The sequence below is a fragment of the Pristiophorus japonicus genome, unplaced genomic scaffold (genome assembly GCF_044704955.1).
Source record: "Pristiophorus japonicus isolate sPriJap1 unplaced genomic scaffold, sPriJap1.hap1 HAP1_SCAFFOLD_1096, whole genome shotgun sequence".
Classification (NCBI taxonomy): Eukaryota; Metazoa; Chordata; class Chondrichthyes; family Pristiophoridae; genus Pristiophorus; species Pristiophorus japonicus.
This window is the reverse complement of record NW_027250752.1, coordinates 45,024-68,510: the sequence shown is the minus strand read 5'-3', so window position 1 is coordinate 68,510 and position 23,487 is coordinate 45,024. Positions and strand designations below refer to the sequence as shown.

Genomic DNA, 23,487 nt, shown 5'->3' with positions numbered 1-23,487 from the left:
CCCCCACTCTCTTCCCCCCCCCCACTCTCTTCCCCCCCCCCACTCTCTTCCCCCCCCCCACTCTCTTCCCCCCCCCCACTCTCTTCCCCCCCCACTCTCTTCCCCCCCCCCACTCACTCCTCTTCCCCCCCCCCACTCACTCTCTTCCCCCCCCCACTCTCTTCCCCCCCCCCACTCTCTCCCCCCCCCCCCACTCTCTTCCCCCCCCCCACTCTCTTCCCCCCCCCCCCCCACTCTCTTTCCCCCCCCCCCCAGTCTCTTTCCTCCCCCCCCCCACTCTCTTTCCTCCCCCCCCCACTCTCTTTCCTCCCCCCCCCCACTCTCTTTTCCCCCCCCCCCCGCCCCTGTGCCCATTGCCCTGATGGATGGTATTGTATTCCCACAGGGGATTGTCACTACACTTTGCATGCCAGTGACAGGGGTGAGAGGTTCACGTCCCCGGGGTTTAACAAGGACGGATACCCCAATAACATCCACTGCCAGTGGGTGCTGCGGGCCGAGAGAAACCACGTCATCTATCTCGAGTTCCTCGACTTCAACACCGACGATGACTGTGGCAACGACTTCGTGATGGTCCACGATTCACTGAGCCCGGCCGAGGATGATGTCATCACCAAGTGAGTCCTCCCTAAATCTCCCTCTCGAACCCCCTGTACCTGCCCTGGGAGTGTTTGATGGGACAGTGTAGAGGGAGCTTTACTCTGTATCTAACCCCCTGTACCTGCCCTGGGAATGTTTGATGGGACAGTGTAGAGGGAGCTTTACTCTGTATCTAACCCCCTGTACCTGCCCTGGGAGTGTTTGATGGGACAGTGTAGAGGGAGCTTTACTCTGTATCTAACCCCCTGTACCTGCCCTGGGAATGTGTGATGGGACAGTGTAGAGGGAGCTTTACTCTGTATCCAACCCTCTGTACCTGCCCTGGGATTGTTTGATGGGACAGTGTAGAGGGAGCTTTACTCTGTATCTAACCCCCTGTTCCTGCCCTGGGAGTGTTTGATGGGACAATGTAGGGGGAGCTTTACTCTGTATCTAACCCCCTGTACCTGCCCTGGGAGTGTTTGATGGGACAGTGTAGAGGGAGCTTTACTCTGTATCTAACCCCCTGTACCTGCACTGGATGTGTTTAATGGGACAGTGTAGAGGGAGCTTTACTCTGTATCTAACCCCATGCTGTACCTGCCCTGGGAGTGTTTGATGGGACAGTGTAGAGGGAGCTTTACTCTGTATCTAACCCCCTGTACCTGCCCTGCGAGTGTTTGATGGGACAGTGTCGAGGGTGCTTTACTCTGTATCCAACCCCTTGTACCTGCCCTGGGAGTGTTTCATGGGACAGTGTAGTGGGAGCTTTACTCTGTATCTAACTTCGTGTTGTACCTGCCCTGGGAGTGTTTGTTTGGACAGTGCAGAGGGAGCTTTACTCTGTATCTATCCCCCTGTACCTTTCCTGGGAGTGTGTGATGGGACAGTGTAGAGGGAGCTTTACTCTGTATCTAACCCCCTGTACCTTCCCTGGGAGTGTTTGATGGGACAGTGTAGAGGGAGTTTACTCTGTATCTAACCCCCTGTACCTTCCCTGGGAGTGTTTGATGGGACAGTGTTGAGGGAGTTTACTCTGTATCTAACCCCCTGGAGCTGCGCTGGGAGTGTGTGACGGGACAGTGTCGAGGGAGCTTTACTCTGTATCTAACCCGCGCTGAACCTGTCCCGGGAGTGTTTGATGGTACAGTGTAGAGGGAGCTTTGCTCTGTATCTAACCCCCTGTAACTGCCCTGGGAGTGTTTGATGTGACAGTGTAGAGGGAGCTTGACTCTGTATCTAACCTCGTGCTGTACCTGCCCTGGGAGTGTTTGATGTGACAGTGTAGAAGGAGCTTTGCTCTATCTAACCCGCTGTACCTGCCCTGGGAGTGTTTGATGGGACAGTGTAGAGGGAGCTTTACTCTGTATCTAACCCCCTGTACCTGCCCTGGGAGTGTTTGATGGGACAGTGTAGAGGGAGCTTTACTCTGTATCTAACCCCCTGCACCTGCCCTGGGAGTGTTTGATGGGACAGTGTAGAGGGAGCTTTACTCTGTATCTAACCCCCTGTACCTGCCCTGGGAGTGTTTGATGGGACAGTGTAGAGGGAGCTTTACTCTGTATCTAACCCTCTGTACCTGCCCTGGGAGTGTTTGATGGGACAGTGTCGAGGGAGCTTTACTCTGTATCTAACCCCCTGTACCTGCCCCGGGTGTGTTTGATGGGACAGTGTAGAGGGAGCTTTACTCTGTATCTAACCCCCTGTACCTACCCTGGGAGTGTTTGATGGGACAGTGTAGAGGGAGCTCTCTCTCTTTCTCTGTGTGTGTGTGTTTCTCTCACTCTCTCCTAACCTCCCACACAGGAAGTGTGGGAAACGGCCGTCTTCGAACCACCTGTCCGTGCTGTCGTCGGGCAGTGTAATGTTGGTCACGTTGCTCAGCGATGAGAACGAACGATACAAAGGCTTTTCTGCTGTCTTCAGCCAACGCCCAAAAGTGACAGGTGGGTTCATCAGCTCGGCCTCTGGTGAGAATTAAACGCAAGTACTGAGGGAGCGCCGCACTGTCGGAGGGGCAGTACTGAGGGAGTGCCGCACTGTCGGAGGGGCAGTACTGAGGGAGTGCCGCACTGTCGGAGGGGCAGTACTGAGGGAGCGCCGCACTGTCGGAGGGGCAGTACTGAGGGAGCGCCGCACTGTCGGAGGGGCAGTACTGAGGGAGTGCCGCACTGTCGGAGGGGCAGTACTGAGGGAGCTCGATCGCTTTTTGCTGACCAACGGTATTGACGGATATGGTGCATATGATGGTACATGGAGTTAGGTCACCAATCAGCTGCGATCTCATTGAATGGTGTAACAGGCTCGAGGGGCTGAATGGGCCTCCTCCTGTTCCTGTGTAACAGGCTCGAGGGGCCGAATGGGCTCCTCCTGTTCCTGTGTAACAGGCTCGAGGGGCCGAATGGGCTCCTCCTGTTCCTGTGTAACAGGCTCGAGGGGCTGAATGGGCCTCCTCCTGTTCCTGTGTAACAGGCTCGAGGGGCTGAATGGGCTCCTCCTGTTCCTGTGTAACAGGCTCGAGGGGCTGAATGGGCCTCCTCCTGTTCCTGTGTAACAGGCTCGAGGGGCTGAATGGGCCTCCTGTCCCTGTGTAACGGGCTCGAGGGGCTGAATGGGCCTCCTCCTGTTTCTATGTAACAGGCTCGAGGGGCTGAATGGGCCTCCTCCTGTTCCTGTGTAACAGGCTCGAGGGGCTGAATGGGCCTCCTCCTGTTCCTGTGTAACAGGCTCGAGGGGCTGAATGGGCCTCCTCCTGTTCCTGTGTAACAGGCTCGAGGGGCTGAATGGGCCTCCTCCTGTTCCTGTGTAACAGGCTCGAGGGGCTGAATGGGCCTCCTGTCCCTGTGTAACGGGCTCGAGGGGCTGAATGGGCCTCCTCCTGTTCCTGTGTAACAGGCTCGAGGGGCTGAATAGGCCTCCTCCTGTTCCTGTGTACCAGGCTCGAGGGGCTGAATGGGCCTCCTCCTGTTCCTGTGTAACAGGCTCGAGGGGCTGAATGGGCCTCCTCCTGTTCCTGTGTAACAGGCTCGAGGGGCTGAATGGGCCTCCTCCTGTTCCTGTGTAACAGGCTCGAGGGGCTGAATGGGCCTCCTCCTGTTCCTGTGTAACAGACTCGAGGGGCTGAATGGGCCTCCTCCTGTTCCTGTGTAACAGGCTCGAGGGGCTGAATGGGCCTCCTCCTGTTCCTGTGTAACAGACTCGAGGGGCTGAATGGGCCTCCTCCTGTTCCTGTGTAACAGGCTCGAGGGGCTGAATGGGCCTCCTCCTGTTCCTGTGTAACAGGCTCGAGGGGCTGAATGGGCCTCCTCCTGTTCCTATGTAACTATCTCCTGCACAATGTCTTGTCATTCACTGTGGAATATTTGCTTGTTGTAGAGTGTGGGACCACCCTGACTGCAATCTCTGGGAATTTCACCACTCCTTATTATCCTGCGTTCTACCCACCGAACCTCGATTGCACCTGGACCATCAAGGTAAGGCCTGGGGCCTAGTCGGGGCCACTGCGGGAGTGGTTCCCTGGGAAACAAGCTCACTGAACGACCATGACCCTAATATAGAAGCACAATAGTTGTGGAGGCTGGAATCTGTGACATAAGATCAGAATCTGCTGGGAATACTCGCGGGTCGGGCAGCTTCTGTGGGGAGAGGAAGCAGAGTTAATGTTTCGGGTCGCTGATCCTTCGTCAGAACTGTAGCGTGTTGAGGAAGACCAGATTCTTCAGCAACGCTGGGAGGGGGAGGAAGGAACAATAGGGAAGGGCTACAGCAGGAGAGATCAGAGAGACACATGGGGCGATGGGCTGAATGGAGATGGTGGAGGCTGGGGTTAGAGAAGGGTTAATCTGGATAGGGTGCGAATGGCGTAGTAATGACCAGCTGCCATTATAGACACAGAGAAAAAAATACCGAAGATCGGCGGGGTGTTGGGAGCTCACGATTGGCAGCGGTTACACTCTGAAATTGTTGGGGAAGTGGAGCTGAGTCCATGATCGGATCAGCCATGATCGTATTAAATGGCGGAGCAGGCTCGAGGGCCCACTCCTGCTCCTATTTCTTATGTTCTTATTGTTTAAATCTCTGTGTGTCCCTCTGCCAAGTTAACAAGTCCGTCCTATCCGCTCTATCCAGGCCCCTCATCATTTTATACACCTCAATCAGGTCTCCCCTCAGCCTCCTCTGTTCCAAAGAAAACCACCCCAGCCTATCCAATCTTTCCTCATCGCCAAAATTCTCCAGTCCCGGCAACATCCTGGTAAATCTCCTCTGTACCCTCTCCAGTGCAACATCCTGGTAAATCTCCTCTGCACCCTCTCCAGTGCAATCACATCCTTCCTGTAATGCGGTGACCAGAACTGCACGCAGTACTCCAGCTGTGGCCTAACCAGTGTTTTATACAGTTCAAGCATAATCTCCCTGGTCTTGTATTCCATGCCTCAACTAATTCTGTATGCCCTAACCATGTTATCTACCTGGCCTGCTACCTTCAGGGTTCTGTGGACCTGCACTCTGTTCCTCTACACCTCTCAGTGTCCGACCATTTAATGTGTATTCCTTGCCTTGTTAGCCCTCCCCAAATGGATTACCTCACACTTCTCTGGATTGAAGTCCATTTGCCCCTGCTCTGCCCACCTGACCAGTCCATCGATATCTTCCTGCAGTCCCCAGCTTCCTTCTTTGTCGACCACACGGCCGATTCTAGTATCATCTGCAAACTTCTTAATCATAAGAACATAAGAAATAGGAGCAGGAGTCGGCCATACGGCCCCTCGAGGCTGCTCCGCCATTTAATACCATCATGGCTGATCCCATCATGGACACAGCTCCACTTCCCTGCCCGCCCCCTTATCGGTTAAGAAACTGTCTATTTCTGTCTTAAATATATTCAATGTCCCGGCCTCCACAGCTCTCTGAGGCAGCGAATTCCACAGATTTACAACCCTCTGAGAGAAGAAATTCTTCCTCATCTCAGTTTTAAATGGGCGGCCCCTTATTCTAAGACCATGCCCCCTAGTTCTAGTCTCCCCCATCAGTGGGAACATCCTCTCTGCATCCACCTTGTCAAGCCCCCTCATAATCTGATACGTTTCGATAAGATCACCTCTCATTCTTCTGAATTCCAATGAGTAGAGGCCCAACCTCCTCAACCTTTCCTCATAAGTCAACCCCCTCATCCCCAGAATCAACCGAGTGAACCTTCTCTGAACTGCCTCCAAAGCAAGTATACCCTTTCGTAAATACGGAAACCAAAACTGCACGCAGTACTCCAGGTGTGGCCTCACCAATACCCTGTATAACTGGAGCAAGACTTCCCTGCTTTTATACTCCATCCCCTTTGCAATAAAGGCCAAGATACCATTGGCCCTTCCTGATCACTTGCTGTACCTGCATACTAACCTTTTGTGTTTCATGCACAAGGACCCCCAGGTCCCGCTGTACTGCAGCACTTTGCAATCTTTTTCCATTTAAATAATAACTTGCTCTTTGATTTTTTTCTGCCAAAGTGCATGACCTCACACTTTCCCACATTATACTCCATCTGACAAATTTTTGCCCACTCACTTAGCCTGTCTATGTCCTTTTGCAGATTTTTTGTGTCCTCACACATTGCTTTTCCTCCCATCTTTGTATTGTCAGCAAACTTGTCTACGTTACACTCAGTCCCTTCTTCCAAGTGGTTAATATAGATTGTAAATAGTTGGTGTCCCAGCACTGATCCCTGTGACACCCCACTAGTTACTGGTTGCCAACCCGAGAATGAACCATTTATCCCGACTCTCTGTTCTCTGTTAGTTAGCCAATCCTCTATCCTTGTTAATATATTACCCCCAACCCCCTGAACTTTTATCTTGTGCAGTAACCTTTCATGTGGCACCTTGTCAAATGTCTTCTGGAAATCCAAATACACCACATCCACTGGTTCCCCTTTATCCACCCTGTTCATTACATCTTCAAAGAACTCCAGCAAATTTGTCAAACATGACTTCCCCTTCATAAATCCATGCTGACTCTGCCTGACCGAATTTTGCTTTTCCAAATGTCCTGCTACTGCTTCTTTAATAATGGACTCCAACATTTTCCCAACCACAGATGTTGGGCTAACTGGTCTGTAGTTTCCTGCTTTCTGTCTGCCTCCTTTTTTAAATAGGGGCGTTACATTTGCATTTTTACAATCTGCTGGGACCTCCCCAGAATCCAGGGAATTTTGATAAATTACAACCAATGCATCCACAATCCCTGCCGCTACTTCTCTTAAGACCCTAGGATGCAAGTCATCAGGTCCCATTATCTGCCTTTAGTCCCATTATCTTACTGAGTACCACCTCCTTAGTGATTGTGATTGTGTTAAGTTCCTCCCCCCTATAGCCCCTTGACTATCCACTGTTGGGATATTGTTAGTGTCCTCTACCGTAAAGACTGATACTAAATATTTGTCCAAGTCATTGATATATACCACAAAAGCAAGGGACCTCGTACTGAGCCCTGTGAACCCCGCTGGATATGGCCTTCCAGTCACAAAAACACCCATCAACCATTACCCTTTGCTTCCTGCCTCTGAGCCAAGTTTGGATCCAACTTGCCACTTTGCCCAGGATCCCACGGACTTTTACTTTCGTGACCAGTCTGCCGTGTGGGACCTTATCAAAAGCCTTGCTAAAATCCATATACACTGCATCGTACGCACTGCCCTCATCTACCCCCCTGGTTACCTCCTCTCAAAATTCAATCGTTAATCAGACATGACCTTCCCTTAACAAATCCGTGCCGAGTGTCCCTGATTAATCCATGTCTTTCCAAATGACAATTTATTCTGTCCCTCGGGATTTTTTCCAATAATTTTCCCACCGCTGTGGTTAGTTCCTGAGACCTAACAAGTTCCCATTTGGAGGTATCATAAGTGTATGTGTGGAGGGGTGTATAGGTGTGTGTGTGTAGAAGTGTTCACAATCTATATTAACCACTTGGAAGAAGGGACTGAGTGTAACGTAGACAAGTTTGCTGACGATACAAAGATGGGAGGAAAAGCAATGTGTGAGGGGGACACAAAAAATCTGCAAAAGGACATAAACAGGCTAAGTGAGTGGGCAAAAATTTGTCAGATGGAGTATAATGTTGGAAAGTGTGAGGTCATGCACTTTGGCAGAAAAAAATCAAAGAGCAAGTTATTATTTAAATGGAGAAAGATTGCAAAGTGCTGCAGTACAGCGGGACCTGGGGGTTACTTGTACATGAAACACAAAAGGTTAGTATGCAGGTACAGCAAGTGATCAGGAAGGCCAATGGTATCTTGGCCTTTATTGCAAAGGGGATGGAGTATAAAAGCAGGGAAGTCTTGCTCCAGTTATACAGGGTATTGGTGAGGCCACACCTGGAGTACTGCGTGCAGTTTTGGTTTCCGTATTTCCGAAAGGATATACTTGCTTTGGAGGCAGTTCAGAGAAGGTTCACTCGGTTGATTCCGGGGATGAGGGGGTTGATTTATGAGGAAAGGTTGAGGAGGTTGGGCCTCTACTCATTGGAATTCAGAAGAATGAGAGGTGATCTTATCGAAACGTATCAGATTATGAGGGGGCTCGACAAGGTGGATGCAGAGAGGATGTTCCCACTGATGGGGGAGACTAGAACTAGGGGGCATGGTCTCAGAATAAGGGGCCGCCCATTTAAAACTGAGATGAGGAGGAATTTCTTCTCTCAGAGGGTTGTAAATCTGTGGAATTCCCTGCCCCAGAGAGCTGTGGAGGCCGGGACATTGAATATATTTAAGGTGGAGATAGACAGATTTTTGAGCGATAAGGGAGTGAAGGGTTATGGGGAGCGGGCGGGGAAGTGGAGCTGAGTCCATGATCGGATCAGCCATGATCGTATTAAATGGCGGAGCAGGCTCGAGGGGCCGAATGGCCCACTCCTGCTCCTGTTTCTTAAGTTCTTATAGTGCGCGTGTGTGTGAGCGCGCGAGAGAGAGAGAGAGAAAGTGTAGAAATGTGTGTGTGTGTGTGACTGATGTTGTAGATATATGTGACAATTGTGCTGCCGTTGATTGAGACGTGTTTTGTCCACAGGTGCCAGCACATTTGAAGATCAGGCTGAAGTTTGAAATGTTGCGTATGGAAGAGACTGGCGTGAAGCATGGTGCTTGTACCAAGGATTATGTGGAGGTGGGAGGCGAGAGGTGAGGTTCCCAGCCGCTCTGCCACCCTCCGATACCCGCAGGAGGGTGGAACGCCTTTGCTCCATGGGTCCGAGTGATGCATCGCTATTCACAACCGCAACACCACAAAAGCGAAATACTTGCCGGAGGCTGGAATCTGTGGAATACAAGCAGAATATGCTGCAAATCTTCAGTGGGTCGGGCAGTGTCTGTGGGGAGAGGGAGAGAGTTAACGGTCCGGGTCGGTGACCCTTTGTCAGAACTGGAGAGTGTTGGAATTGAACGGATTCGTCAGGAGCACGGAACGGGGGGACGGGGGGAGAACTAAAGGGAAGGACTGTGATCGGGTGGATGGCAGGAGAGATTAGAGAGACACATGGGATGGTGGGCCTCTACTCATTGGAGTTCAGAAGAATGAGAGGTGATCTTATGGAAACGTATCAGATTATGAGGGGGGCTCGACAAGGTGGATGCAGAGAGGATGTTCCCACTGATGGGGGAGACTAGAACTAGGGGGCATGGTCTTAGAATAAGGGGCCGCCCATTTAAAACTGAGATGAGGAGGAATTTCTTCTCTCAGAGGGTTGTAAATCTGTGGAATTCTCTGCCCCAGAGAGCTGTGGAGGCCGGGACATTGAATATATTTAAGACGGAATTGGAGCTGAGGGTGGATTCACTCTGGAGCATCCACGATGCTGAGAATGACGTGAGTAGCACGTGTAGCGAGTTGGTCTTACCGCAGGTGAAGGGTCCACAGCCAGCGAGGGAATGGAAGACCAGCAGGAAGAGCAGTGCAAGGAAGGTAGTGCAGGGGTCCCCTGCGGTCATCCCCCTGCAAAACAGATGCACTGCTTTGAGTACTGTTGAGGGAGATGACTCATCAGGGGAGGGCAGCAGCAGCCAAGTTCATGGCACCGTGGCTGGCTCTGTTGCACAGGAGGGCAGGAAAAAGAGTGGGAGAGCGATAATGATAGGGGATTCGATTGTAAGGGGAATAGATAGGCGTTTCTGCGGCCGCAACCGAGACTCCAGGATGGTATGTTGCCTCCCTGGTGCAAGGGTCAAGGATGTCTCGGAGCGGGTGCAGGACATTCTGAAAAGGGAGGGAGAACAGCCAGTTGTCGTGGTGCACATTGGTACCAACGATATAGGTATAAAAAGGGATGAGGTCCTACGAGACGAATTTAAGGGGCTAGGAGCTAAATTTAAAAAGTAGGACCTCAAAAGTAGTAATCTCAGGATTGCTACCAGTGCCACGTGCTAGTCAGAGTAGGAATCGCAGGATAGCGGAGATGAATACGTGGCTTGAGCAGTGGTGCAGGAGGGAGGGATTCAAATTCCTGGGACATTGGAACCGGTTCTGGGGGAGGTGGGACCAGTACAAACCGGACGGTCTGCACCTGGGCAGGACCGGAACCAATGTCCTAGGGGGAGTGTTTGCGAGAGCTGTTGGGGAGGAGTTAAACTAATATGGCAGGGGGATGGGAACCAATGCAGGGAGACAGAGGGAAACAAAAAGGAGGCAAAAGCAAAAGACAGAAAAGAGATGAGTAAAAGTGGAGGGCAGAGAAACCCAAGGCAAAGAACAAAAAGGGCCACTGAATATAAAGGGGCTGCAGGAGGGGTCAAAACTAAAAATCATGGTTTTAAAAACTAGGATTAAAACACTCTACCTAAACGCACACAGCATTCGAAATAAAGTAAATGAGTTGACGGCACAAATCATTACAAATGGGTATGATTGAGTGGCCATTACAGAAATGTGGTTGCAGGGTGGCCAAGACTGGGAATTAAACATACAGGGGTATCTGACAATTCGGAAGGATAGACAAGAAGGGAAAGGAGGTGGGGTAGCTCTGTTAATAAAGGATGATATCAGGGCAGTTGTGAGAGACGATATTGGCTCTAATGAACAAAATGTTGATTCATTGTGGGTAGAGATTAGAGATAGTAAGGGGAAAAAGTCACTGGTGGGCGTAGTTTATAGGCCCCCAAATAATAACTTCACGGTGGGGCGGGCAATAATCAAGGGAATAATGGAGGCATGTGAAAAAGGAACGGTAGTAATCATGGGGGATTTTAACCGACATATCGATTAGTCAAATCAAATCGCATGGGGTAGCCTGGAGGAGGAATTCATAGAATGCATACAGGATTGTTTCTTAGAACAGTATCTTACAGAACCTACAAGGGAGCAAGCTATCTTAGATCTGGTCCTGTGTAATGAGACAGGAATAATAAACGATCTCCCAGTAAAAGATCCTCTCGGAATGAGTGATCACAGTATGGTTGAATTTGTAATACAGATTGAGGATGAGGAAGTTGTGTCAGAAATGAGCGTACTATGCTTAAACAAAGGGGACTATAGTGGGATGAGGGCAGAGTTGGCTAAAGTAGACTGGAAACAGATTAAACGGTGGCACAATTGAGGAACAGTGGAGGACTTTTAAGGAGCTCTTTCATAGTGCTCAACAAAAATATATTCCAGTGAAAAAGAAGGGCGATAAGAGAAGGGATAACCAGCCTTGGATAACCAAGGAAATAAAGCAGAGTATCAAATTAAAAACCAATGCGTATAAGGTGGCCAAGGTTAGTGGGAAACAAGAAGATTGGGAAAATTTTAAACGACAGCAAAGAATGACTAAGAAAGCAATAAAGAAAGGAAAGATAGATTACGAAAGTAAACTTGCGCAAAACATAAAAACAGATAGTAAAAGCTTTTACAGATATATAAAACGGAAAAGAGTGACTAAAGTAAATGTTGGTCCCTTAGAAGATGAGAAGGGGGATTTAATAATGGGAAATGTGGAAATGGCTGAGACCTTAAACAGTTATATTGCTTCGGTCTTTACAGTGGAAGATACAAAAACCATGCCAAAAATTGCTGGTCACGGGAATGTGGGAAGGGAGGACCTTGAGACAATCACTATCACTAGGGGGTTAGTGCTGGACAGGCTAATGGGACTCAAGGTAGACAAGTCCCCTGGTCCTGATGAAATGCATCCCAGGATATTAAAAGAGAGAGCGGAAGTTATAGCAGATGCATTCGTTATAATCTACCAAAATTCTTTGGACTCTGGGGAGGTACCAGCGGATTGGAAAGCAGCTAATGTAACGCCTCTGTTTAAAAAAGGGGGCAGACAAAAGGCAGGTAACTATAGGCCGGTTAGTTTAACATCTGTAGTGGGGAAAATGCTTGAAACTATCATTAAGGAAGAAATAGCGGGACATCTAGATAGGAATAGTGCAATCAAGCAGACGCAACATGGATTCATGAAGGGGAAATCATGTTAAACTAATTTACTGGAATTCTTTGAGGATATAACGAGCATGGTGTCTAGAGGTGTACCGATGGATGTGGTGTATTTAGATTTCCAAAAGGCATTCGATAAGGTGCCACATAAAAGGTTACTGCAGAAGATAAAGGTACGCGGAGTCAGAGGAAATGTATTAGCATGGATCGAGAATTGGCTGGCTAGCAGAAAGCAGAGTCGGGATAAATGGGTCTTTTTCGGGTTGGAAATCAGTGGTTAGTGGTGTGCCACAGGGATCGGTGCTGGGACAACAACTGTTTACAATATACATAGATGACCTGGAAGAGGGGACAGAGTGTAGTGCAACAAAATTTGCAGATGACACAAAGATTAGTGGGAAAGCGGGTTGTGTAGAGGACACAGAGAGGCTGCAAAGGGATTTAGATAGGTTAAGCGAATGGGCTAAGGTTTGGCAGATGGAATACAATGTCGGAAAATGTGAGGTTATCCACCTTGGGGGAAAAAAAAACAGTAAAAGGGAATATTACTTGAATGGGGAGAAATTACAACATGCTGCGGTGCAGAGGGACCTGGGGGTCCTTGTGCATGAATCCCAAAAAGTTAGTTTGTAGGTGCAGCAGGTAATCAGGAAGGCAAATGGGATGTTGGCCTTCATTGCGAGAGGGATGGAGTACAAAAGCAGGGAGGTCCTGCTGCAACTGTATAGGGTATTGGTGAGGCTGCACCTGGAGTACTGCGTGCAGTTTTGGTCACCTTACTTAAGGAAGGATATACTGGCTTTGGAGGGGGTACAGAGACGATTCACTCGGCTGATTCCGGAGATGAGGGGGTTACCTTATGATGATAGATTGAGTAGACTGGGTCTTTACTCGTTGGAGTTCAGAAGGATGAGGGGTGATCTTATGGAAACATTTAAAATAATGAAAGGGATAGACAAGATAGAGGCAGAGAGGTTGTTTCCACTGGTCAGGGAGACTAGAACTAGGGGGCACAGCCTCAAAATACGGGGGAGCCAATTTAAAACCGAGTTGAGAAGGAATTTCTTCTCCCAGAGAGTTGTGAATCTGTGGAATTCTCTGCCCAAGGAAGCAGTTGAGGCTAGCTCATTGAATGTTTTCAAGTCACAGATAGATAGATTTTTAACCAATAAGGGAATTAAGGGTTACGGGGAGCGGGCGGGTAAGTGGAGCTGAGTCCACGGCCAGATCAGCCATGATCTTGTTGAATGGCGGAGCAGGCTCGAGGGGCTAGATGGCCTACTCCTGTTCCTAATTCTTATGTTCTCATGTTCTCATGTTCTTATGTAAATAGACAATTTCTTAACCGATAAGGGAATAAGGAGGCGGGCAGGGAAGTGGAGCTGAGTCCATGATCGGATCAGCCATGATCTGAGGAAGGACATTCTTGCTATTGAGGGAGTGCAGTGAAGGTTCACCAGACTGATTCCCGGGATGGCAGGACTGACATATGAGGAGAGACGGGATCGACTCGGCTTATATTCCATGGAATTTAGAAGAATGAGAGGGGGATCTCATAGAAACATATCAAATTCTGACGGGACTGGACAGGTTAGATGCGGGAAGAATGTTCCTGATGTTGGGGAAGTCCAGAACCAGGGGTCACAGTCTAAGGATAAGGGGTAAGTCATTTAGGACCGAGATGAGGAGAAACTTCTTCACCCAGAGAATTGTGAACCTGTGGAATTCTCTACCACACAAAGTTGTTGGGGCCAGTTCGTTAGATATATTCAAAAGGGAGTTAGATGTGGCCCTTACGGCTAAAGGGATCAAGGGGTATGGAGAGAAAGCAGGAATGGGGTACTGAGGGAAACATAGAAACATAGAAAATAGGTGCAGGAGCAGGCCATTCAGCCCTTCTAGCCTGCACCGCCATTCAATGAGTTCATGGCTGAACATGAAACTTCAGTACCCCCTTCCTGCTTTCACGCCATATCCCTTGATCCCCCGAGTAGTAAGGACTTCATCTAACTCCCTTTTGAATATATTTAGTGAATTGGCCTCAACTACTTCCTGTGGTAGAGAATTCCACAGGTTCACCACTCTCTGGGTGAAGAAGTTTCTCCTTATCTCGGTCCTAAATAGCTTACCCCTTATCCTTAGACTGTGACCCCTGGTTCTGGACTTCCCCAACATTGGGAACATTCTTCCTGCATCCAACCTGTCCAAACCCGTCAGAATTTTAAACTTTTCTATGAGGTCCCCTCTCACTCTTCTGAACTCCAGTGAATACAAGCCCAGTTGATCCAGTCTTTCTTGATAGGTCAGTCCCACCATCCCGGGAATCAGTCTGGTGAATCTTCGCTGCACTCCCTCAATAGCAAGAATGTCCTTCCTCAAGTTAGGAGACCAAAACTGTACACAATACTCCAGGTGTGGCCTCACCAAGGCCCTGTACAACTGTAGCAACACCTCCCTGCCCCTGTACTCCAATCCCCTCGCTATGAAGGCCAACATGCCATTTGCTTTCTTAACCGCCTGCTGTACCTGCATGCCAACCTTCAATGACTGATGTACCATGACACCCAGGTCTCGTTGCACCTTCCCTTTTCCTAATCTGTCACCATTCAGATAATAGTCTGTCTCTCTGTTTTTACCACCAAAGTGGATAACCTCACATTTATCCACATTATACTTCATCTGCCATGCATTTGCCCACTCGCCTAACCTATCCAAGTCACTCTGCTGCCTCATAACATCCTCCTCGCAGCTCACACTGCCACCCAACTTAGTGTCATCCGCAAATTTGGAGATACTGCATTTAATCCCCTCGTCTAAATCATTAATGTACAATGTAAACAGCTGGGGCCCCAGCACAGAACCTTGCGGTACCTCACTAGTCACTGCCTGCCATTCTGAAAAGTACCCATTTACTCCTACTCTTTGCTTCCTGTCTGACAACCAGTTCTCAATCCACGTCAGCACACTACCCCCAATCCCATGTGCTTTAACTTTGCACATTAATCTCTTGTGTGGGACCTTGTCGAAAGCCTTCTGAAAGTCCAAATATACCACATCAACTGGTTCTCCCTTGTCCACTCTACTGGAATTTTTTGAGGATGTTTCCAGAAGATTTGTCAAGCATGATCTCCCTTTCACAAATCCATGCTGACTTGGACCTATCATGTCACCATTTTCCAAATGCGCTGCTATAACATCCTTAATAATTGATTCCATCATTTTACCCACTACTGAGGTCAGGCTGACCGGTCTATAATTCCCTGTTTTCTCTCTCCCTCCTTTTTTAAAAAGTGGGGTTACATTGGCTACCCTCCACTCGATAGGAACTGATCCAGAGTCAATGGAATGTTGGAAAATGACTGTCAATGCATCCGCTATTTCCAAGGCCACCTCCTTAAGTACTCTGGGATGCAGTCCATGAGGCCCTGGGGATTTATCGGCCTTCAATCCCATCAATTTCCCCAACACAATTTCCCGACTAATAAAGATTTCCCTCAGTTCCTCCTTCTTACTAGACCCTCTGACCCCTTTTATATCCGGAAGGTTGTTTGTGTCCTCCTTAGTGAATACTGAACCAAAGTACTTGTTCAATTGGTCTGCCATTTCTTTGTTCCCCGTTATGACTTCCCCTGATTCTGACTGCAGGGGACCTACGTTTGTCTTTACTAACCTTTTTCTCTTTACATACCTATAGAAACTTTTGCAATCCGCCTTAATGTTCCCTGCAAGCTTCTTCTCGTACTCCATTTTCCCTGCCCTAATCAAACCCTTTGTCCTCCTCTGCTGAGTTCTAAATTTCTCCCAGTCCCCAGGTTCGCTGCTATTTCTGGCCAATTTGTATACCACTTCCTTGGCTTTAGTACTATCCCTGATTTCCCTTGATAGCCACGGTTGAGCCACCTTCCCTTTTTTATTTTTACGCCAGACAGGAATGTACAATTGTTGTAATTCATCCATGCGGTCTCTAAATGTCTGCCATTGCCCATCCACAGTCAACCCCCTAAGTATCATTAGTCAATCTATCTTAGCCAATTCATGCCTCATACCTTTAAAGTTACCCTTCTTTAAGTTCTGGACCATGGTTTCTGAATTAACTGTTTCATTCTCCATCCTAATGTAGAATTCCACCATATTATGGTCACTCTTCCCCAAGGAGCCTCGCACAACGAGATTGCTAATTAATCCTCTCTCATTACACAACACCCAGTCTAAGATGGCCTCCCCCCTAGTTGGTTCCTCGACATATTGGTCTAGAAAACCATCCCTTATGCACTCCAGGAAATCCTCCTCCACCGTATTGCTTCCAGTTTGGTTAGCCCAATCTATGTGCATATTAAAGTCACCCATTATAACTGCTGCACCTTTATTGCATGCACTCCTAATTTCCTGTTTGATGCCCTCCCCAACATCACTACTACTGTTTGGAGGTCTGTACACAACTCCCACTAACGATTTTTGCCCTTTAGTGTTCTGCAGCTCTACCCATATAGATTCCACATCATCCAAGCTAATGTCTTTCCTAACTATTGCATTAATCTCCTCTTTAACCAGCAATGCTACCCCACCTCCTTTTCCTTTTATTCTATCCTTCCTGAATGTTGAATACCCCTGGATGTTGAGTTCCCAGCCCTGATCATCCTGGAGCCACGTCTCCGTAATCCCAATCACATCATATTTGTTAACATCTATTTGCACAGTTAATTCATCCACCTTATTGCGGATACTCCTTGCATTAAGACACAAAGCCTTCAGGCTTGCTTTTTTAACACCCTTTGTCCTTCTAGAATTTTGCTGTACAGTGGCCCTTTTTGTTCTTTGCCTTGGTTTTCTCTGCCCTCCACTTTTCCTCATCTCCTTTCTGTCTTTTGCTTTTGCCTCATTTTTGTCTCCCTCTGTCTCCCTGCATTGGTTCCCATCCCCCTGCCATATTAGTTTAACTCCTCCCCAACAGCACTAGCAAACACTCCCCCTAGAACATTGGTTCCGGTCCTGCCCAGGTGCAGACCGTCCGGTTTGTACTGGTCCCACCTCCCCCAGAACCGGTTCCAATGCCCCAAGAATTTGAATCCCTCCCTGCTGCACCACTGCTCAAGCCACGTATTCATCTGAGCTATCCTGCGATTCCTACTCTGACTAGCACGTGGCACTGGTAGCAATCCCGAGATTACTACTTTTGAGGTCCTACTTTTTAATTTAGCTCCTAGCTCCTTAAATTCTTTTCGTAGGACCTCATCTCTTTTTTTACCTATGTCGTTGGTACCAATGTGCACCACGACAACTGGCTGTTCTCCCTCCCTTTTCAGAATGTCCTGCACCCGCTCCGAGACATCCTTGACCCTTGCACCAGGGAGGCAACATACCATCCTAGAGTCTCGGTTGCGGCCGCAGAAACGCCTATCTATTCCCCTCACCATCGAATCCCCTATCACTATCGCGCTCCCACTCTTTTTCCTGCCATGATCATATTGAATGGTGGTGCAGGCTCGAAGGGCCGTTTGGCCTCCGCCTGTTCCTATTTCTTATGTTCTTAGTTTAGAAAAGGGTTAATGCGGATAGGGTGTGAATGGCGTACTCTTGATTGGCGGAGGTTCTGGTGTGAAATTATTGAACGCGATTTTGTTCCAGAAGGCACAAATGAAAGATGAGGTGGTGTTCCTGGAGCTTGCGTTGACCTTCGCTGGAACAGTGCAGGAGCCCGAGGGCGGAGAGAGGTCAGAGAGGGCGAGGGGCAGAGAATTCAAGTGACAGGTGACCGGAATCTCGGGGTTCACACTCGTGGACTTGAACGGAGGTGCTCCGCCAAGCGTTTGCCCAATCTCCGCTCGGTCTCCCCAATGTAGAGGAGATCACACTGTGAGCAGCCAATACAGTATACTACATTGAGACACGTACAAGGAAATGGCTGTTTCACCTGGAAGGGGTGTTCGGGGCCCTGGGCAGTGGGAAGGGAGGAGGTACAAGAGCAGATGTTGCATCTCCCTGAGCTTGCACAGGAAGGTGCCGTGGGAAGGGGAGGGGAGGGGCTGCTGGGTCTGATTGCGGAGTGGACCAGGGTGTCGAGGAGGGGAAGATGTGATTGGGGCTGGGATCACGCTGGAGGGGGTGGAAATGGCGGAGGGATGATCCGTTGAACGTGGAGGTCAGTGATGAGAGAGGTGTGGACAGCGGGAGCCTTGTCGAGGTTATTAAGAACTAGTTGGTTTATTAGGAGAAGGTTTAGCAATCGCACCGCACATTACCGGTTCATCCAACAGGCTCGCAATCAGCTGCCCCATCGTGGATACCCCGAACCCAACTGGCTGGGGTTTTATTGAGTCTGCACGCGACTGGCAAAGCCACCTGATTGGTTCCTGGGATGTGGGCTTCGCTGGCCAGGCCGGCATTTATTGCCTGTCCCTAACTGCCCCTTGAGAAGGTGGTGGTGAGCCGCCGCCTTGAACCGCTGCAGTCCGTGTGGTGAAGGTGCTCCCACAGTGCTGTTGGGGAGGGAGTTCCAGGATTGTGACCCAGCGACGATGGAGGAACGGCCGATATATTTCCCAGTCGAGGGATGGATGGTGTGTGACTGGGAGGGGAACGTGGAGGGGGTGGTGTTCCCATGGACCTGCTGCCCTTGTCCCTCGAGGCGGGTAGAGGTCGCGGGTTTGGGAGGTGCTGTCGAAGAAGCCTTGGCGAGTTGCCGCGGTGCATCTTGTAGACGGTGCACACTACAGCCAGGGGGCGCCGGTGGTGGAGGGAGTGAGTGTTGGAGGTGGTGGAGGGAGTGAGTGTTGGAGGTGGTGGAGGGAGTGAGTGTTGGAGGTGGTGGAGGGAGGGAGTGAGTGTTGGAGGTGGTGGAGGGAGTGAGTGTTGGAGGTGGTGGAGGGAGTGAGTGTTGGAGGTGGTGGAGGGAGTGAGTGTTGGAGGTGGTGGAGGGAGTGAGTGTTGGAGGTGGTGGAGGGAGTGAGTGTTGGAGGTGGTGGAGGGAGTGAGTGTTGGAGGTGGTGGAGGGAGTGAGTGTTGGAGGTGGTGGAGGGAGTGAGTGTTGGAGGTGGTGGAGGGAGTGAGTGTTGGAGGTGGTGGGGAGCGTGACCCATCGAGCGACCTGCTATGTCCTGGATGGTGTCGAGCTCCTCGAGTGTTGTTGGAGCTGCAACTCATCCAGGCAAGTGGGGAGTGTTCCCTCACACTCCTGACTTGTGTCTTGTCGATGGTGGGGGGGCTTTGGGGAGTGAAGAGGTGAGGCACCTGTCTCTATCTACCTGTGACTAACACCGTGACCCCTGACCCTCTCCGACAGGTACTGCGGCGATCACTCCATCATCAACCTATGGATCGACCGGCCTGAGGTGGAGATAAAGTTCCATTCTGACGAGTCCCACACCGACAAGGGGTTTGTGGGTCAATACAAGGCTTACGACCCCCGCAACCGTGAGTGACCCCTAGGCGTCAATCGGGTCATCAATCCACCTGTCCGTGGTGCCTCCGCCCCTACCCCCGTGTCTATCTCTTCCCCCCCGTGTCTGTCTCTTCCACCCCCCCGTGTCTGTCTCTTCCCCCCCCCCCCCCCCGTGTCTGTCTCTTCCCCCCCCCCCCCGTGTCTGTCTCTTCCCCCCCCCCCCCCGTGTCTGTCTCTTCCCCCCCCCCCCGTGTCTGTCTCTTCCCCCCCCGTGTCTGTCTCTTCCCCCCCCGTGTCTGTCTCTTCCCCCCCCGTGTCTGTCTCTTCCCCCCCCGTGTCTGTCTCTTCCCCCCCCCCCCCCCCGTGTCTGTCTCTTCCCCCCCCGTGTCTCTCTCTTTCCCCCCCCCGTGTCTGTCTCTTCCCCCCCCGTGTCTCTCTCTCTCTCTCTCCCCCCCGTGTCTCTCGCTCCCCCCCCGCTCTCAGTAACGGCCTGTCCTCTCTCACACAGCCTGCCCTGGGGAGTACACTTGCCGATCGGGCCTATGTATCGCTCTCAGCCTACGCTGTGACGGGTGGAATGACTGTGGAGACCTCAGTGATGAGCTGCAATGTAGTGAGTCCTTCACCCTCCCCCATCGTACATCCCCGCGGGAGGGGGTGTCTGTCCGTGTGTGCGCGGGTTTACGTACTGCTCCAGTTATACAGGGTATTGGTGAGGCCACACCTGGAGTACTGCGTGCAGTTTTGGTTTCCATATTTATGAAAGGATACACTTGCTTTGGAGGCAGTTCAGAGAAGGTTCACTCGGTTGATTCCGGGGATGAGGGGGTTGACTTATGAGGAAAGGTTGAGGAGGTTGGGCCTCTACTCATTGGAATTCAGAAGAATAAGAGGTGATCTTATGGAAACGTATCAGATTATGAGGGGCTCGACAAGGTGGATGCAGAGAGGATGTTCCCACTGATGGGGGAGACTAGAACTAGGGGGCATGGTCTTAGAATAAGGGGCCACCCATTTAAAACTGAGATGAGGAGGAATTTCTTCTCTCAGAGGGTTGTAAATCTGTGGAATTCTCTGCCCCAGAGAGCTGTGGAGGCGGGACATTGAATATATTTAAGGTGGAGATAGACAGATTTTTGAGCGATAAGGGAGTGAAGGGTTATGGGGAGCGGGCGGGGAAGTGGAGCTGAGTCCATGATCGGATCAGCCATGGTCGTATTAAATGGCGGAGCAGGCTCGAGGGGCCGAATGGCCGACTCCTGCTCCTGTTTCTGACGTTGTCTCTCTGCGTGTGAGGGTGAGTTGGGTCTGGATCTGAGGGTGTGTGGGCTACATCATTCCTCTGCGCCTTATTCATTCTCATCTCCCATCCCCCTCCCCCCCCCTCCCTCCCTCCCTCTCCCCTCCACCTCCCCCTCCCCCCCTCCCTCCCTCTCCCTTCCCCCTCCCCTCCCCCTCCCTCTCTCCCCTCTCCCTCTCCCTCTCCCTTCCCCCTCTCCCTCTCCCCTCTACCCCTCCCTCTCCCCTCCCCTCCCCCAGATTGTGAGCCCGATCAGTTTACCTGCGACAACGGGATCTGCAAACCCAAACTCTGGACGTGTGACCGGGTCAACGATTGCGGCGATCACAGCGACGAGAAGGCTTGTGGTAAGATAGTGAGTGAGTGAGGGGGGAGTAAGTGAGTGAGTGAGGGGGGAGTAGTGAGTGAGTGAGGGGGAGTAGTGAGTGGGGAGTAGTGAGGGGGGAGTAGTGAGGGGGGAGTAGTGAGTGAGGGGGGAGTGGGGAGTGAGTGAGGGGGGTGAATATGGGGGGGATGGGGGGGGTGAGGTGAGGTGGTAAATGGGGTGGTGAGGTGGTGAATGAGGGGGGAATAGGACGGGGGGGCGGAGGGAAGAATGAAGGAATGGAGGGAGGGGGAATGGGGGGAGGGAGGGAAGAATGAGGGGGGAGGGAGTGGGGGAGGGAGTGGGGGAGGGGCTGAGGGAGGGGGGAATGGGAGGGAAGGGGGTGGTGAGTGAGGTAAAGGGGAGGAGGGAGGGAGGAGAGGGACCGTGCGGTGAGGGGGTCAGACTGGATGGACAGGGACCCATTGCCCCCCATACCCTGCCGTTGATGGGCTCTGCCTCCTCACCCCACAGAATGCCCCAAGGATTTCTGGAAATGCCAGGACGGGATATGTATTCCCACTGACCAGGAATGTGATGGGAAAATGGACTGCGCAGACGGAAGTGACGAGGCAGTCTGTGGTGACAGTGAGTCAGTGTGTGTGGGACCCGTACCCCAGTGAGAGTCAGTGTGTGTGGACCCGTACCCCAGTGAGAGTCAGTGTGTGTGGGACCTGTACCCCAGTGAGAGTCAGTGTGTGTGGGACCCGTACCCCAGTGAGAGTCAGTGTGTGTGGGACCCGTACCCCAGTGAGAGTCAGTGTGTGTGGGACTGTACCCCAGTGAGAGTCAGTGTGTGTGGGACTGTACCCCAGTGAGAGTCAGTGTGTGTGGGACCCGTATCCCAGTGAGAGTCAGTGTGTGGGACTGTACCCCAGTGAGAGTCAGTGTGTGTGGGACCTGTACCCCAGTGAGAGTCAGTGTGTGTGGGACTGTACCCCAGTGAGAGTCAGTGTGTGTGGGACTGTACCCCAGTGAGAGTCAGTGTGTGTGGGACCCGTACCCCAGTGAGAGTCAGTGTGTGTGGGACTGTACCCCAGTGAGAGTCAGTGTGTGTGGGACCCGTACCCCAGTGAGAGTCAGTGTGTGTGGGACTGTACCCCAGTGAGAGTCAGTGTGTGTGGGACCCGTACCCCAGTGAGAGTCAGTGTGTGTGGGACCCGTACCCCAGTGAGAGTCAGTGTGTGTGGGACTGTACCCCAGTGAGAGTCAGTGTGTGTGGGACTGTACCCCAGTGAGAGTCAGTGTGTGTGGGACTGTACCCCAGTGAGAGTCAGTGTGTGTGGGACTGTACCCCAGTGAGAGTCAGTGTGTGTGGGACTGTACCCCAGTGAGAGTCAGTGTGTGTGGGACTGTACCCCAGTGAGAGTCAGTGTGTGTGGGACTGTACCCCAGTGAGAGTCAGTGTGTGTGGGACTGTACCCCAGTGAGAGTCAGTGTGTGTGGGACTGTACCCCAGTGAGAGTCAGTGTGTGTGGGACCCGTACCCCAGTGAGAGTCAGTGTGTGTGGGACTGTACCCCAGTGAGAGTCAGTGTGTGTGGGACCCGTACCCCAGTGAGAGTCGGTGTTCTGGGGGTGGGAGGAAAGGGGAGTTGATGGGTTTCGACTCTGTCTCATATTGTGTTTCATTGTGTCTCTGCAGAGAGCAGTATCTGCACAGATTTCAACTTTAAATGCGCAGACGGCTCGTGTGTGCACAAAGCAAATGCGGAGTGCGATGGTCGGCAGGACTGTGAGGATGGGTCAGACGAGGCAAGTTGTGGTGAGTCGTATCTAACCCCCTGTACCTGCCCCGGGAGTGTTTGATGGGACAGTGTAGAGGGAGCTTTACTCTGTATCTAACCCCTGTACCTGCCCCGGGAGTGTTTGACGGGACAGTGTAGAGGGAGCTTTACTCTGTATCTAACCCCCTGTACCTGTCCTGGGAGTGTTTGATGGGACAGTGTAGAGGGAGCTTTACTCTGTATCTAACCCCCTGTACCTGCCCTGGGAGTGTTTGATGGGACAGTGTAGAGGGAGCTTTACTCTGTATCTAACCCCCTGTACCTGCCCCGGGAGTGTTTGACGGGACAGTGTAGAGGGAGCTTTACTCTGTATCTAACCCCCTGTACCTGTCCTGGGAGTGTTTGATGGGACAGTGTAGAGGGAGCTTTACTCTGTATCTAACCCCCTGTACCTGCCCTGGGACTGTTTGATGGGACAGTGTAGAGGGAGCTTTACTCTGTATCTAACCCCCTGTACCTGCCCTGTGAGTGTTTGATGGGACAGTGTAGAGGGAGCTTTACTCTGTATCTAACCCCGTGCTGTACCTGCCCTGGGAGTGTTTGATGGGACAGTGTAGAGGGAGCTTTACTCTGTATCTAACCCCCTGTACCTGCCCTGGGAGTGTGTGATGGGACAGTGTAGAGGGAGCTTTACTCTGTATCTAACCCCCTGTACCTGCCCTGGAAGTGTTTGATGGGACA

General features: G+C 51.1%; 1 protein-coding gene across 1 annotated transcript in view; it reads left to right on the top strand.

The window, feature by feature from the left end:
- The window catches only part of LOC139241506 (suppressor of tumorigenicity 14 protein homolog), a 44,056-nt gene that overhangs the window by 19,186 nt on the left and 1,383 nt on the right, over positions 1–23,487 (top strand). The window contains exons 7-15 of the mRNA XM_070870033.1: positions 386–617; positions 2,386–2,525; positions 3,955–4,052; positions 8,637–8,746; positions 19,258–19,388; positions 19,865–19,969; positions 20,896–21,003; positions 21,495–21,608; positions 22,665–22,784. Of these exons, the coding sequence (XP_070726134.1) occupies positions 386–617; positions 2,386–2,525; positions 3,955–4,052; positions 8,637–8,746; positions 19,258–19,388; positions 19,865–19,969; positions 20,896–21,003; positions 21,495–21,608; positions 22,665–22,784 (1,158 nt within the window). The remainder of the gene's footprint in view (positions 1–385; positions 618–2,385; positions 2,526–3,954; positions 4,053–8,636; positions 8,747–19,257; positions 19,389–19,864; positions 19,970–20,895; positions 21,004–21,494; positions 21,609–22,664; positions 22,785–23,487) is intronic.